The 16,940-nt window shown below is 42.3% G+C and overlaps 1 protein-coding gene across 4 annotated transcripts in view; it reads right to left on the bottom strand.

Annotated features, from left to right (window-relative positions):
- Positions 1-1,537: 1,537 nt before the first annotated feature.
- LOC139513010 (sugar phosphate exchanger 3-like) overlaps positions 1,538-16,940 on the bottom strand; it is a 55,026-nt gene continuing 39,623 nt past the window's right edge. For all 4 annotated transcript variants that reach the window (XM_071301067.1, XM_071301066.1, XM_071301068.1 and 1 more), the window contains one exon: positions 1,538-2,554. In XM_071301067.1, coding sequence (XP_071157168.1) covers positions 1,581-2,554 — 974 coding nt within the window. In that variant the 3' untranslated portion in view covers positions 1,538-1,580. The remainder of the gene's footprint in view (positions 2,555-16,940) is intronic.

Genomic DNA, 16,940 nt, shown 5'->3' with positions numbered 1-16,940 from the left:
ATTTGACTTTTGAAATTATCGATTCCCCCCACCTTAGTAGCAATAAACCAGCTTCACTTGCATATGGGATATACATTTCCCAACTTATTCAGTATTCAAGAGCTTGCAGAACCTTCTCATACTTTGTAAAACGTTTCCAGTGTATGAGCAGAAAGCTGATGAACCAGTGGTACATGTATGTCGAAGAACGTCTTGTCCTTTTTCTAACAAAAAAAGTTCATCTGACTTTGTTGTAGAATATTCCGTATCAAACTTCACAAATAGTACACGATTGTCCTGAAGTATAGATTCTAGGAACTGACGTTGCTTTTCATCTTAATAACATGTTATAGTATTCTTTTATTTGTCTTAATGAATAATACTGTTACCATTTAGTCTGTTTTTGATTAAAAAAAAAAAAAAAAATCCCATTTGACCTGGCTGTGTACTTATACATCCCATCATTGTGTTATTGTTCTATGGTTAAAAAAAGTCTTATATTCGTGTCTTTCATTTTTGCTAATGTGCTATATGACTTTTGTGTTTCTTTGTTACATTACATGGCTCTGTACTTATACGACCCGATATTGTGTTACTATGCTTTAGCATTTTTTTTAATTTTTTTTTATTCTTTTCTTGCCTATATGCCTGTTCGTGCTTTTTTGTTAGATATATGTTTGTTTTCATAGTGATAAAGATTATAACACTATGGTGACTGCTATTTCCATATTTTATTTATTTTTACCTATTATGTCAGTTGATTTTGTTCACACATCGTTGTTACTATAATGGAATTGCATGCGATTTCATACAGATGATAGGTTAAGCTAGCTATAAAACCATGTTTACTCCACCATTTTCTACTTGAGAAAATGCCAGCCCGAAGTCAGGAATACCGGTATGAAAGTTGTTAACCATTTGTTTGATGTATTTAAGCTTTTGATTTTGCCATTTGATTTCAGTATTTTTTTGGATTATATGTGTTACTTAACTAAATACTTTTAGTGTATCATATCATTGTTTTATTACACCAACTGAAAAAAAATCAGAATAAACATAGATCAAATTTATTCGTTCATTGTGTGTAAAATTGTGTTACTACGTTTTTTGATTGAGTTAAGACATTCCAATTGATATTTTATAGTATCTTTTTATGCTGTGATGTTACATTATTGTTTCAGAAAAGGGTGAAAGTTGGTACCATTAAAACGTTTAAGCCTGCTACAATTGTTTGCACTTGTCACAAGTCTGAAATCTGATGTTCAGTAGTTGTCTTTTGTTTATGCGGTTCATACGTGTTTCTCGTTTTTTTCTTTTATGTATAGATTATACCGTTGGTTTTCCCGTTTGAATGGTTTAACACTTTATAGCTTGCTGTTCGGTGTGAACCAAGGCTCCGTGTTGAAGACCGTACCTTAACCTTTAATGATTTACTTTTATAATTGTGACTTGGATGGAGAGTTGTCTCATAGGAACTCATACCACATCTTCCTAGATCTATGTTCTCATGTTTATATTAATTTTTAATAGTGAATGAAAACCTACCATTTACACAACATCAACATCTATTATTTATTTGATTCATTCATTCAAGAATGTTCCTATGTTTGACTCCTTCGTTTATTTACACGAAAGTTTAAACAAACGCCTAGTCCAATAGCAATAAAGGACACAACACATGTTAGAATATATCCGTTACGTGTGCAGTGTAGCCCTTTACAAAACAACCCATCAGTATCCTTAATTTCTATGTCATAAAAAGCACCAAATATCACATGTAGGATTATTATCAATATCGCTCGCATAAACATCACTATTCCCCAATTCCGCATAAAGTTGTCGATATGGAATTGTTCACTCATAGTTGTTGGTCCTATTGTATAAACCATTCCGGTTCCAATGGCTGCCAGTACTAAGGCTGTTGCTATAACAGCTTTGTGTGATGACAAAAATGCATTCAGCAAAGAACTTAATGCAAGAAATAATCCCCCGATTATTAAGAATGTAATGCGTGACACGACATTTTTGATTTTATCCGATACTGCACTGAAAGATAATGCTGAAACAATAACAATAGGAGGATATAACAAGGTCGTCACGTTATCAAACGAACTCAATTCCTCCTCTTTTGTCAACACTGTCATGTTGTTACTAAGCAACAAGGACACAGCGAACGTCAAAGAGCACATCCACGCCAGTAGATGATAATCTGCATTTACAAGAAGATCCCTGAAAGAAGTTTCTTTTAAGATTTGACGTTCTTCTTGTAATGTTTCGTACTTAAACCCTGAAGTTTGAAGTTCAGATTCATCAACAGACGGTATGTTAGATGAAGGAGGCCTTAAAAATATCATACAGAAAATATATACAACAGCGTTAAACGAGACAAGTATTATCAACAACCTTTCAAATCGAGTTTCTGGTGGGAACGCGTGATAGTAGATGAGTGTAAAACTGATCATTCCGGAATCTATGAAAACAAACATTACAGCTATGACTCTGCCTCTTTTATCATCTGCAAAATGGTCTGCATTGAATCTTAATGCCATTATATATCCAACAGATCCACCTAGACCTAAAATCAAAAATAGAAAACAAGTCATTTTTTAAAATGTTTGTGTTAGTATAGACAAGTGACATTTTTGCGGACTTTCAGAGGGATAAACTTTGATTCGGGAAAAAGAAGAAAAGTGACTCTTTATGCGATGTTTTACAATATCTATTATCAAATTTAGGAAGTTCTTTTAAAAAATAAATTAACTGGTTATTAGATATAGGAAGATGTGGTGTGAGTGCCAATGAGACAACTCTCCATACAAATAACAATTTAAAAAGTAAACCATTATAGGTTAAAGTACGGCCTTCAACACGGAGCCTTAGCTCACACCGAACAACAAGCTATAAAGGGCCCCATTACGATTTTAGAGTGGTGTATTATGTTTCCAGTCTGTATTGTATGTCCGTCCGCAATCAAACAAAAAAAATGTTTGAACGTAGTTTGAAGTCGCATTAACTTCAAAATTAGTACATATAAAATTGAGAATGGAAATGGGGAATGTGTCAAAGAGACAGCAACCCGACCAAATAAAAAACAACAGCAGAGGGTCACCAACAGGTCTTCAATGTAACGAGAAATTCCCGCACCCGGAGGCGTCCTTCAACTGGCCCCTATACAAATATATACTAGTTCAGTGATAATGAACGCCATACTAATTTCCAAATTGTACACAAGAAACTAAAATTAAAATAATACAAGACTAACAAAGGCCAGAGGCTCCTGACTTGGGACAGTCGCAATAATGCGGCGGGGTTAAACATGTTTGTGAGATCTCAACTCTCCCCCTATACCTCTAGCCAATGTAGAAAAGTAAACGCATAACAATACCACATTAAAATTCAGTTCAAGAGAAGTCCGAGTCTGATGTCAGAAGATGTAACCAAAGAAAATAAACAAAATGACAATAATACATAAAAAACAACAGACTACTAGCAGTTAACTGACATGCCAGCTCCAGACTTCTATTAAACTGACCAGACTCAAGCTGGCAGCCACTTTTATCGGCCAATCAAGATAGCAGCCACTTTTTTCCAGCAGCCAATTTTGACGATATGTCTAAAAACCAAAAAACTGCGTGAGGCACAAACGTTCCAAAAATCGCTAAATCTTAGTTAAATGCAATCTAACAGCGGAAATCGACAATTTCACGGTTTCTGCTAATTTCTAAAGCATTTCATTCCGTTTTAAATATGTATGTAAGCGGTCTGTCCTTTATTTGACATTCGATAATTGATATTCAATATCCAACCGACTGCTAGCCGTCGGTTCAATATTTAAATTTAGTTGAAAATCACTCAGTCGGAAACCAGGTTGAAATAGAACAAAAGAATCGAAGCTCTCTATTAGAGAAGGCGATATGTTTACTATAGTGACAAATTTTTAAAAAGTTAATAGAAACAAACAAAACTGCAATTTTCTTCTCAATTACGAGGTGTTTTATTTCAAAAACACCATTTGCATAAGTTTTCAATTTATCTAGTACATAGTTAAGCAGAGCAATTAGATATCAAGTCGACGACATGGGTATCTTTCAAGTTGGATGACAAAAATGCATAACCTCCGATTTTTAAAAAAAAATTACCACGGACGGAAAAGATATCAATCTATTAGTTCAGTAATTTTCGTGTCTGCCCTTCCATTATGTGACTGAAGAAAAAATTCCAAAAAATAGGTAACAATTGTATCGAAAAGAGAAAATCGAGTGCACCTTTTTATGTTAGGGCGTGTTTGAGTTGAGTATTTTGTCTTGATATCGTTCAAAGTAAGAATATTTCATACATCGTCTCGCTTCAGATTCTATCATTTTTATATATTAAAGCTACAGGTTGACTTTATAACAGAAAAAAATAACAGTACTAAAAGATGAAATATATGGGTCAAGTGAAATACCTATCTAATGAGTCACAAAAACAGGGAAGGTGTGTTCGAATAGCTATTTTTTTACTGAAAGTACTTGACGACAGTCTTACAAGTTGGATGATGAAAATGCATATCTTCGAAAAATTCTAATTTTTTGTGTGTGATAACTAGGGTTTATAGTCTCCAACCACTAAAAAAATCTAGTCTGCCCTTCCACGAAATATTTAATTAGATTTTTTTTTAAATGTTTATGATTTTTCGAAAATTCCACCTAACAACCGATCAGACAATAGTTTTAAGTTGAATCAATGCAGACAATATCATTAACTGATGCTCATTAGCTAGTTGATACATTTGTCTTTTAAAATATAACTGACATATAAGGATCGTATTGGTGCAATGTGGATAAATTTATCGGTTTCCAAGAGCAAAATTGGTAGCGCGTCATCGCTACAATGGCTTCCATTTTTACGATTGTGAAAATGAACTGGCGTAATGGGGAGATAATTTTGACGAAGTAGGATCCTGACTGCACTATAAAGCCTGAGGGAAAAGATACCATTCTATGACCCCTTCAAGCTGTCATAAATTTTCGTTGTCCTCGAATATAAACCCTGATACAAGTTGTATATTTGTCTTTGTGTTATATAGATTTTTATCAATAAAACATTACAGAGGATTCACCAAAGATGTAATTTAATATATAAAATATGAAACAAAATCCAATTACTCCAGAAACATATAGAAATATACATAGAAATACTTATGGAAAGCCAAAAAAGAAAAGAAATTTATAGTGAACACCTACCAGAGACTGCTTAAATGACGGTGACCACCCAAAGACGACTTTGGACCTCTGTGGTGGCCAGACGGGCCCGGATCCCAGAAAAATATTTAAGTGGGGAATAGCTTGGGTCAATACCTTTAAAATGAGCTAGGTCCGGTTCGGAACTTTGCCGTAGGGATATGTCGAGGAGTACCGAATGTGTGGTTGATATGGAAAATACGTAAATGGGCAACTTTGAACCTCTGTGGTGGCCAGACGGGCCCGGATCCCAGAAAAATATTTAAGTGGCAAATAGCTTGGATCAATACCTTTGAAATGAGCTAGGTCCGGTTCGGAACTTTGCCGTAGGGATATGTCGAGGAGTACCGAATGTGTGGTTAATACGGAAAATTACGTTAAGGGGCGCCTTTGAACCTCTGTGATGGCCAGATGGTCCCGGATCCCAGAAAAATATTAAAGTGGGGAATAGCTTGGGTCAGTACCTTTAAAATGAGCTAGGTCCGGTTCGGAACTTTGCCGTAGGGATATGTTGAGGAGTACCGAATGTGTGGTTGATATGGAAAATACGTAAATGGACAACTTTGAACCTCTGTGGTGGCCAGACGGGCCCGGATCCCAGAAAAATATTTAAGTGGGGAATAGCTTGGGTCAATACCTTTAAAATGAGCTAGGTCCGGTTCGGAACTTTGCCGTTGGTATATGCCGAAAAGTACCGAATGTATGCATATGGTTAATACGGAAAATTACGTTAAGGGGCACCTTTGAACCTCTGTGGTGGCCAGACGGGCCCGGATCCCAGAAAAATATTTAAGTGGGGAATAGCTTGGGTCAATACCTTTAAAATGAGCTAGGTCCGGTTCGGAACTTTGCCGTAGGGATATGTCGAGGAGTACCGAATGTGTGGTTGATATGGAAAATACGTAAATGGGCAACTTTGAACCTCTGTGGTGGCCAGACGGGCCCGGATCCCAGAAAAATATTTAAGTGGCAAATAGCTTGGATCAATACCTTTGAAATGAGCTAGGTCCGGTTCGGAACTTTGCCGTAGGGATATGTCGAGGAGTACCGAATGTGTGGTTAATACGGAAAATTACGTTAAGGGGCGCCTTTGAACCTCTGTGATGGCCAGATGGTCCCGGATCCCAGAAAAATATTAAAGTGGGGAATAGCTTGGGTCAGTACCTTTAAAATGAGCTAGGTCCGGTTCGGAACTTTGCCGTAGGGATATGTTGAGGAGTACCGAATGTGTGGTTGATATGGAAAATACGTAAATGGACAACTTTGAACCTCTGTGGTGGCCAGACGGGCCCGGATCCCAGAAAAATATTTAAGTGGGGAATAGCTTGGGTCAATACCTTTAAAATGAGCTAGGTCCGGTTCGGAACTTTGCCGTTGGTATATGCCGAAAAGTACCGAATGTATGCATATGGTTAATACGGAAAATTACGTTAAGGGGCACCTTTGAACCTCTGTGGTGGCCAGACGGGCCCGGATCCCAGAAAAATATTTAAGTGGGGAATAGCTTGGGTCAATACCTTTAAAATGAGCTAGGTCCGGTTCGGAACTTTGCCGTAGGGATATGTCGAGGAGTACCGAATGTGTGGTTGATATGGAAAATACGTAAATGGGCAACTTTGAACCTCTGTGGTGGCCAGACGGGCCCGGATCCCAGAAAAATATTTAAGTGGCAAATAGCTTGGATCAATACCTTTGAAATGAGCTAGGTCCGGTTCGGAACTTTGCCGTAGGGATATGTCGAGGAGTACCGAATGTGTGGTTAATACGGAAAATTACGTTAAGGGGCGCCTTTGAACCTCTGTGATGGCCAGATGGTCCCGGATCCCAGAAAAATATTAAAGTGGGGAATAGCTTGGGTCAGTACCTTTAAAATGAGCTAGGTCCGGTTCGGAACTTTGCCGTAGGGATATGTTGAGGAGTACCGAATGTGTGGTTGATATGGAAAATACGTAAATGGACAACTTTGAACCTCTGTGGTGGCCAGACGGGCCCGGATCCCAGAAAAATATTTAAGTGGGGAATAGCTTGGGTCAATACCTTTAAAATGAGCTAGGTCCGGTTCGGAACTTTGCCGTTGGTATATGCCGAAAAGTACCGAATGTATGCATATGGTTAATACGGAAAATTACGTTAAGGGGCACCTTTGAACCTCTGTGGTGGCCAGACGGGCCCGGATCCCAGAAAAATATTTAAGTGGGGAATAGCTTGGGTCAATACCTTTAAAATGAGCTAGGTCCGGTTCGGAACTTTGCCGTAGGGATATGTCGAGGAGTACCGAATGTGTGGTTGATATGGAAAATACGTAAATGGGCAACTTTGAACCTCTGTGGTGGCCAGACGGGCCCGGATCCCAGAAAAATATTTAAGTGGCAAATAGCTTGGATCAATACCTTTGAAATGAGCTAGGTCCGGTTCGGAACTTTGCCGTAGGGATATGTCGAGGAGTACCGAATGTGTGGTTAATACGGAAAATTACGTTAAGGGGCGCCTTTGAACCTCTGTGATGGCCAGATGGTCCCGGATCCCAGAAAAATATTAAAGTGGGGAATAGCTTGGGTCAGTACCTTTAAAATGAGCTAGGTCCGGTTCGGAACTTTGCCGTAGGGATATGTTGAGGAGTACCGAATGTGTGGTTGATATGGAAAATACGTAAATGGACAACTTTGAACCTCTGTGGTGGCCAGACGGGCCCGGATCCCAGAAAAATATTTAAGTGGGGAATAGCTTGGGTCAATACCTTTAAAATGAGCTAGGTCCGGTTCGGAACTTTGCCGTTGGTATATGCCGAAAAGTACCGAATGTATGCATATGGTTAATACGGAAAATTACGTTAAGGGGCACCTTTGAACCTCTGTGGTGGCCAGACGGGCCCGGATCCCAGAAAAATATTTAAGTGGGGAATAGCTTGGGTCAATACCTTTAAAATGAGCTAGGTCCGGTTCGGAACTTTGCCGTAGGGATATGTCGAGGAGTACCGAATGTGTGGTTGATATGGAAAATACGTAAATGGGCAACTTTGAACCTCTGTGGTGGCCAGACGGGCCCGGATCCCAGAAAAATATTTAAGTGGCAAATAGCTTGGATCAATACCTTTGAAATGAGCTAGGTCCGGTTCGGAACTTTGCCGTAGGGATATGTCGAGGAGTACCGAATGTGTGGTTAATACGGAAAATTACGTTAAGGGGCGCCTTTGAACCTCTGTGATGGCCAGATGGTCCCGGATCCCAGAAAAATATTAAAGTGGGGAATAGCTTGGGTCAGTACCTTTAAAATGAGCTAGGTCCGGTTCGGAACTTTGCCGTAGGGATATGTTGAGGAGTACCGAATGTGTGGTTGATATGGAAAATACGTAAATGGACAACTTTGAACCTCTGTGGTGGCCAGACGGGCCCGGATCCCAGAAAAATATTTAAGTGGGGAATAGCTTGGGTCAATACCTTTAAAATGAGCTAGGTCCGGTTCGGAACTTTGCCGTTGGTATATGCCGAAAAGTACCGAATGTATGCATATGGTTAATACGGAAAATTACGTTAAGGGGCACCTTTGAACCTCTGTGGTGGCCAGACGGGCCCGGATCCCAGAAAAATATTTAAGTGGGGAATAGCTTGGGTCAATACCTTTAAAATGAGCTAGGTCCGGTTCGGAACTTTGCCGTAGGGATATGTCGAGGAGTACCGAATGTGTGGTTGATATGGAAAATACGTAAATGGGCAACTTTGAACCTCTGTGGTGGCCAGACGGGCCCGGATCCCAGAAAAATATTTAAGTGGCAAATAGCTTGGATCAATACCTTTGAAATGAGCTAGGTCCGGTTCGGAACTTTGCCGTAGGGATATGTCGAGGAGTACCGAATGTGTGGTTAATACGGAAAATTACGTTAAGGGGCGCCTTTGAACCTCTGTGATGGCCAGATGGTCCCGGATCCCAGAAAAATATTAAAGTGGGGAATAGCTTGGGTCAGTACCTTTAAAATGAGCTAGGTCCGGTTCGGAACTTTGCCGTAGGGATATGTTGAGGAGTACCGAATGTGTGGTTGATATGGAAAATACGTAAATGGACAACTTTGAACCTCTGTGGTGGCCAGACGGGCCCGGATCCCAGAAAAATATTTAAGTGGGGAATAGCTTGGGTCAATACCTTTAAAATGAGCTAGGTCCGGTTCGGAACTTTGCCGTTGGTATATGCCGAAAAGTACCGAATGTATGCATATGGTTAATACGGAAAATTACGTTAAGGGGCACCTTTGAACCTCTGTGGTGGCCAGACGGGCCCGGATCCCAGAAAAATATTTAAGTGGGGAATAGCTTGGGTCAATACCTTTAAAATGAGCTAGGTCCGGTTCGGAACTTTGCCGTAGGGATATGTCGAGGAGTACCGAATGTGTGGTTGATATGGAAAATACGTAAATGGGCAACTTTGAACCTCTGTGGTGGCCAGACGGGCCCGGATCCCAGAAAAATATTTAAGTGGCAAATAGCTTGGATCAATACCTTTGAAATGAGCTAGGTCCGGTTCGGAACTTTGCCGTAGGGATATGTCGAGGAGTACCGAATGTGTGGTTAATACGGAAAATTACGTTAAGGGGCGCCTTTGAACCTCTGTGATGGCCAGATGGTCCCGGATCCCAGAAAAATATTAAAGTGGGGAATAGCTTGGGTCAGTACCTTTAAAATGAGCTAGGTCCGGTTCGGAACTTTGCCGTAGGGATATGTTGAGGAGTACCGAATGTGTGGTTGATATGGAAAATACGTAAATGGACAACTTTGAACCTCTGTGGTGGCCAGACGGGCCCGGATCCCAGAAAAATATTTAAGTGGGGAATAGCTTGGGTCAATACCTTTAAAATGAGCTAGGTCCGGTTCGGAACTTTGCCGTTGGTATATGCCGAAAAGTACCGAATGTATGCATATGGTTAATACGGAAAATTACGTTAAGGGGCACCTTTGAACCTCTGTGGTGGCCAGACGGGCCCGGATCCCAGAAAAATATTTAAGTGGGGAATAGCTTGGGTCAATACCTTTAAAATGAGCTAGGTCCGGTTCGGAACTTTGCCGTAGGGATATGTCGAGGAGTACCGAATGTGTGGTTGATATGGAAAATACGTAAATGGGCAACTTTGAACCTCTGTGGTGGCCAGACGGGCCCGGATCCCAGAAAAATATTTAAGTGGCAAATAGCTTGGATCAATACCTTTGAAATGAGCTAGGTCCGGTTCGGAACTTTGCCGTAGGGATATGTCGAGGAGTACCGAATGTGTGGTTAATACGGAAAATTACGTTAAGGGGCGCCTTTGAACCTCTGTGATGGCCAGATGGTCCCGGATCCCAGAAAAATATTAAAGTGGGGAATAGCTTGGGTCAGTACCTTTAAAATGAGCTAGGTCCGGTTCGGAACTTTGCCGTAGGGATATGTTGAGGAGTACCGAATGTGTGGTTGATATGGAAAATACGTAAATGGACAACTTTGAACCTCTGTGGTGGCCAGACGGGCCCGGATCCCAGAAAAATATTTAAGTGGGGAATAGCTTGGGTCAATACCTTTAAAATGAGCTAGGTCCGGTTCGGAACTTTGCCGTTGGTATATGCCGAAAAGTACCGAATGTATGCATATGGTTAATACGGAAAATTACGTTAAGGGGCACCTTTGAACCTCTATCTGTGGTGGCCAGACGGGCCCGGATCCCAGAAAAATATTTAAGTGGGGAATAGCTTGGGTCAATACCTTTAAAATGAGCTAGGTCCGGTTCGGAACTTTGCCGTAGGGATATGTCGAGGAGTACCGAATGTGTGGTTGATATGGAAAATACGTAAATGGGCAACTTTGAACCTCTGTGGTGGCCAGACGGGCCCGGATCCCAGAAAAATATTTAAGTGGCAAATAGCTTGGATCAATACCTTTGAAATGAGCTAGGTCCGGTTCGGAACTTTGCCGTAGGGATATGTCGAGGAGTACCGAATGTGTGGTTAATACGGAAAATTACGTTAAGGGGCGCCTTTGAACCTCTGTGATGGCCAGATGGTCCCGGATCCCAGAAAAATATTAAAGTGGGGAATAGCTTGGGTCAGTACCTTTAAAATGAGCTAGGTCCGGTTCGGAACTTTGCCGTAGGGATATGTTGAGGAGTACCGAATGTGTGGTTGATATGGAAAATACGTAAATGGACAACTTTGAACCTCTGTGGTGGCCAGACGGGCCCGGATCCCAGAAAAATATTTAAGTGGGGAATAGCTTGGGTCAATACCTTTAAAATGAGCTAGGTCCGGTTCGGAACTTTGCCGTTGGTATATGCCGAAAAGTACCGAATGTATGCATATGGTTAATACGGAAAATTACGTTAAGGGGCACCTTTGAACCTCTGTGGTGGCCAGACGGGCCCGGATCCCAGAAAAATATTTAAGTGGGGAATAGCTTGGGTCAATACCTTTAAAATGAGCTAGGTCCGGTTCGGAACTTTGCCGTAGGGATATGTCGAGGAGTACCGAATGTGTGGTTGATATGGAAAATACGTAAATGGGCAACTTTGAACCTCTGTGGTGGCCAGACGGGCCCGGATCCCAGAAAAATATTTAAGTGGCAAATAGCTTGGATCAATACCTTTGAAATGAGCTAGGTCCGGTTCGGAACTTTGCCGTAGGGATATGTCGAGGAGTACCGAATGTGTGGTTAATACGGAAAATTACGTTAAGGGGCGCCTTTGAACCTCTGTGATGGCCAGATGGTCCCGGATCCCAGAAAAATATTAAAGTGGGGAATAGCTTGGGTCAGTACCTTTAAAATGAGCTAGGTCCGGTTCGGAACTTTGCCGTAGGGATATGTTGAGGAGTACCGAATGTGTGGTTGATATGGAAAATACGTAAATGGACAACTTTGAACCTCTGTGGTGGCCAGACGGGCCCGGATCCCAGAAAAATATTTAAGTGGGGAATAGCTTGGGTCAATACCTTTAAAATGAGCTAGGTCCGGTTCGGAACTTTGCCGTTGGTATATGCCGAAAAGTACCGAATGTATGCATATGGTTAATACGGAAAATTACGTTAAGGGGCACCTTTGAACCTCTGTGGTGGCCAGACGGGCCCGGATCCCAGAAAAATATTTAAGTGGGGAATAGCTTGGGTCAATACCTTTAAAATGAGCTAGGTCCGGTTCGGAACTTTGCCGTAGGGATATGTCGAGGAGTACCGAATGTGTGGTTGATATGGAAAATACGTAAATGGGCAACTTTGAACCTCTGTGGTGGCCAGACGGGCCCGGATCCCAGAAAAATATTTAAGTGGCAAATAGCTTGGATCAATACCTTTGAAATGAGCTAGGTCCGGTTCGGAACTTTGCCGTAGGGATATGTCGAGGAGTACCGAATGTGTGGTTAATACGGAAAATTACGTTAAGGGGCGCCTTTGAACCTCTGTGATGGCCAGATGGTCCCGGATCCCAGAAAAATATTAAAGTGGGGAATAGCTTGGGTCAGTACCTTTAAAATGAGCTAGGTCCGGTTCGGAACTTTGCCGTAGGGATATGTTGAGGAGTACCGAATGTGTGGTTGATATGGAAAATACGTAAATGGACAACTTTGAACCTCTGTGGTGGCCAGACGGGCCCGGATCCCAGAAAAATATTTAAGTGGGGAATAGCTTGGGTCAATACCTTTAAAATGAGCTAGGTCCGGTTCGGAACTTTGCCGTTGGTATATGCCGAAAAGTACCGAATGTATGCATATGGTTAATACGGAAAATTACGTTAAGGGGCACCTTTGAACCTCTGTGGTGGCCAGACGGGCCCGGATCCCAGAAAAATATTTAAGTGGGGAATAGCTTGGGTCAATACCTTTAAAATGAGCTAGGTCCGGTTCGGAACTTTGCCGTAGGGATATGTCGAGGAGTACCGAATGTGTGGTTGATATGGAAAATACGTAAATGGGCAACTTTGAACCTCTGTGGTGGCCAGACGGGCCCGGATCCCAGAAAAATATTTAAGTGGCAAATAGCTTGGATCAATACCTTTGAAATGAGCTAGGTCCGGTTCGGAACTTTGCCGTAGGGATATGTCGAGGAGTACCGAATGTGTGGTTAATACGGAAAATTACGTTAAGGGGCGCCTTTGAACCTCTGTGATGGCCAGATGGTCCCGGATCCCAGAAAAATATTAAAGTGGGGAATAGCTTGGGTCAGTACCTTTAAAATGAGCTAGGTCCGGTTCGGAACTTTGCCGTAGGGATATGTTGAGGAGTACCGAATGTGTGGTTGATATGGAAAATACGTAAATGGACAACTTTGAACCTCTGTGGTGGCCAGACGGGCCCGGATCCCAGAAAAATATTTAAGTGGGGAATAGCTTGGGTCAATACCTTTAAAATGAGCTAGGTCCGGTTCGGAACTTTGCCGTTGGTATATGCCGAAAAGTACCGAATGTATGCATATGGTTAATACGGAAAATTACGTTAAGGGGCACCTTTGAACCTCTGTGGTGGCCAGACGGGCCCGGATCCCAGAAAAATATTTAAGTGGGGAATAGCTTGGGTCAATACCTTTAAAATGAGCTAGGTCCGGTTCGGAACTTTGCCGTAGGGATATGTCGAGGAGTACCGAATGTGTGGTTGATATGGAAAATACGTAAATGGGCAACTTTGAACCTCTGTGGTGGCCAGACGGGCCCGGATCCCAGAAAAATATTTAAGTGGCAAATAGCTTGGATCAATACCTTTGAAATGAGCTAGGTCCGGTTCGGAACTTTGCCGTAGGGATATGTCGAGGAGTACCGAATGTGTGGTTAATACGGAAAATTACGTTAAGGGGCGCCTTTGAACCTCTGTGATGGCCAGATGGTCCCGGATCCCAGAAAAATATTAAAGTGGGGAATAGCTTGGGTCAGTACCTTTAAAATGAGCTAGGTCCGGTTCGGAACTTTGCCGTAGGGATATGTTGAGGAGTACCGAATGTGTGGTTGATATGGAAAATACGTAAATGGACAACTTTGAACCTCTGTGGTGGCCAGACGGGCCCGGATCCCAGAAAAATATTTAAGTGGGGAATAGCTTGGGTCAATACCTTTAAAATGAGCTAGGTCCGGTTCGGAACTTTGCCGTTGGTATATGCCGAAAAGTACCGAATGTATGCATATGGTTAATACGGAAAATTACGTTAAGGGGCACCTTTGAACCTCTGTGGTGGCCAGACGGGCCCGGATCCCAGAAAAATATTTAAGTGGGGAATAGCTTGGGTCAATACCTTTAAAATGAGCTAGGTCCGGTTCGGAACTTTGCCGTAGGGATATGTCGAGGAGTACCGAATGTGTGGTTGATATGGAAAATACGTAAATGGGCAACTTTGAACCTCTGTGGTGGCCAGACGGGCCCGGATCCCAGAAAAATATTTAAGTGGCAAATAGCTTGGATCAATACCTTTGAAATGAGCTAGGTCCGGTTCGGAACTTTGCCGTAGGGATATGTCGAGGAGTACCGAATGTGTGGTTAATACGGAAAATTACGTTAAGGGGCGCCTTTGAACCTCTGTGATGGCCAGATGGTCCCGGATCCCAGAAAAATATTAAAGTGGGGAATAGCTTGGGTCAGTACCTTTAAAATGAGCTAGGTCCGGTTCGGAACTTTGCCGTAGGGATATGTTGAGGAGTACCGAATGTGTGGTTGATATGGAAAATACGTAAATGGACAACTTTGAACCTCTGTGGTGGCCAGACGGGCCCGGATCCCAGAAAAATATTTAAGTGGGGAATAGCTTGGGTCAATACCTTTAAAATGAGCTAGGTCCGGTTCGGAACTTTGCCGTTGGTATATGCCGAAAAGTACCGAATGTATGCATATGGTTAATACGGAAAATTACGTTAAGGGGCACCTTTGAACCTCTGTGGTGGCCAGACGGGCCCGGATCCCAGAAAAATATTTAAGTGGGGAATAGCTTGGGTCAATACCTTTAAAATGAGCTAGGTCCGGTTCGGAACTTTGCCGTAGGGATATGTCGAGGAGTACCGAATGTGTGGTTGATATGGAAAATACGTAAATGGGCAACTTTGAACCTCTGTGGTGGCCAGACGGGCCCGGATCCCAGAAAAATATTTAAGTGGCAAATAGCTTGGATCAATACCTTTGAAATGAGCTAGGTCCGGTTCGGAACTTTGCCGTAGGGATATGTCGAGGAGTACCGAATGTGTGGTTAATACGGAAAATTACGTTAAGGGGCGCCTTTGAACCTCTGTGATGGCCAGATGGTCCCGGATCCCAGAAAAATATTAAAGTGGGGAATAGCTTGGGTCAGTACCTTTAAAATGAGCTAGGTCCGGTTCGGAACTTTGCCGTAGGGATATGTTGAGGAGTACCGAATGTGTGGTTGATATGGAAAATACGTAAATGGACAACTTTGAACCTCTGTGGTGGCCAGACGGGCCCGGATCCCAGAAAAATATTTAAGTGGGGAATAGCTTGGGTCAATACCTTTAAAATGAGCTAGGTCCGGTTCGGAACTTTGCCGTTGGTATATGCCGAAAAGTACCGAATGTATGCATATGGTTAATACGGAAAATTACGTTAAGGGGCACCTTTGAACCTCTGTGGTGGCCAGACGGGCCCGGATCCCAGAAAAATATTTAAGTGGGGAATAGCTTGGGTCAATACCTTTAAAATGAGCTAGGTCCGGTTCGGAACTTTGCCGTAGGGATATGTCGAGGAGTACCGAATGTGTGGTTGATATGGAAAATACGTAAATGGGCAACTTTGAACCTCTGTGGTGGCCAGACGGGCCCGGATCCCAGAAAAATATTTAAGTGGCAAATAGCTTGGATCAATACCTTTGAAATGAGCTAGGTCCGGTTCGGAACTTTGCCGTAGGGATATGTCGAGGAGTACCGAATGTGTGGTTAATACGGAAAATTACGTTAAGGGGCGCCTTTGAACCTCTGTGATGGCCAGATGGTCCCGGATCCCAGAAAAATATTAAAGTGGGGAATAGCTTGGGTCAGTACCTTTAAAATGAGCTAGGTCCGGTTCGGAACTTTGCCGTAGGGATATGTTGAGGAGTACCGAATGTGTGGTTGATATGGAAAATACGTAAATGGACAACTTTGAACCTCTGTGGTGGCCAGACGGGCCCGGATCCCAGAAAAATATTTAAGTGGGGAATAGCTTGGGTCAATACCTTTAAAATGAGCTAGGTCCGGTTCGGAACTTTGCCGTTGGTATATGCCGAAAAGTACCGAATGTATGCATATGGTTAATACGGAAAATTACGTTAAGGGGCACCTTTGAACCTCTGTGGTGGCCAGACGGGCCCGGATCCCAGAAAAATATTTAAGTGGGGAATAGCTTGGGTCAATACCTTTAAAATGAGCTAGGTCCGGTTCGGAACTTTGCCGTAGGGATATGTCGAGGAGTACCGAATGTGTGGTTGATATGGAAAATACGTAAATGGGCAACTTTGAACCTCTGTGGTGGCCAGACGGGCCCGGATCCCAGAAAAATATTTAAGTGGCAAATAGCTTGGATCAATACCTTTGAAATGAGCTAGGTCCGGTTCGGAACTTTGCCGTAGGGATATGTCGAGGAGTACCGAATGTGTGGTTAATACGGAAAATTACGTTAAGGGGCGCCTTTGAACCTCTGTGATGGCCAGATGGTCCCGGATCCCAGAAAAATATTAAAGTGGGGAATAGCTTGGGTCAGTACCTTTAAAATGAGCTAGGTCCGGTTCGGAACTTTGCCGTAGGGATATGTTGAGGAGTACCGAATGTGTGGTT

The sequence above is a fragment of the Mytilus edulis genome, chromosome 2 (genome assembly GCF_963676685.1).
Source record: "Mytilus edulis chromosome 2, xbMytEdul2.2, whole genome shotgun sequence".
In the NCBI taxonomy this organism is placed as follows: domain Eukaryota; kingdom Metazoa; phylum Mollusca; class Bivalvia; order Mytilida; family Mytilidae; genus Mytilus; species Mytilus edulis.
This window is presented reverse-complemented; position numbering and strand designations above follow the sequence as displayed.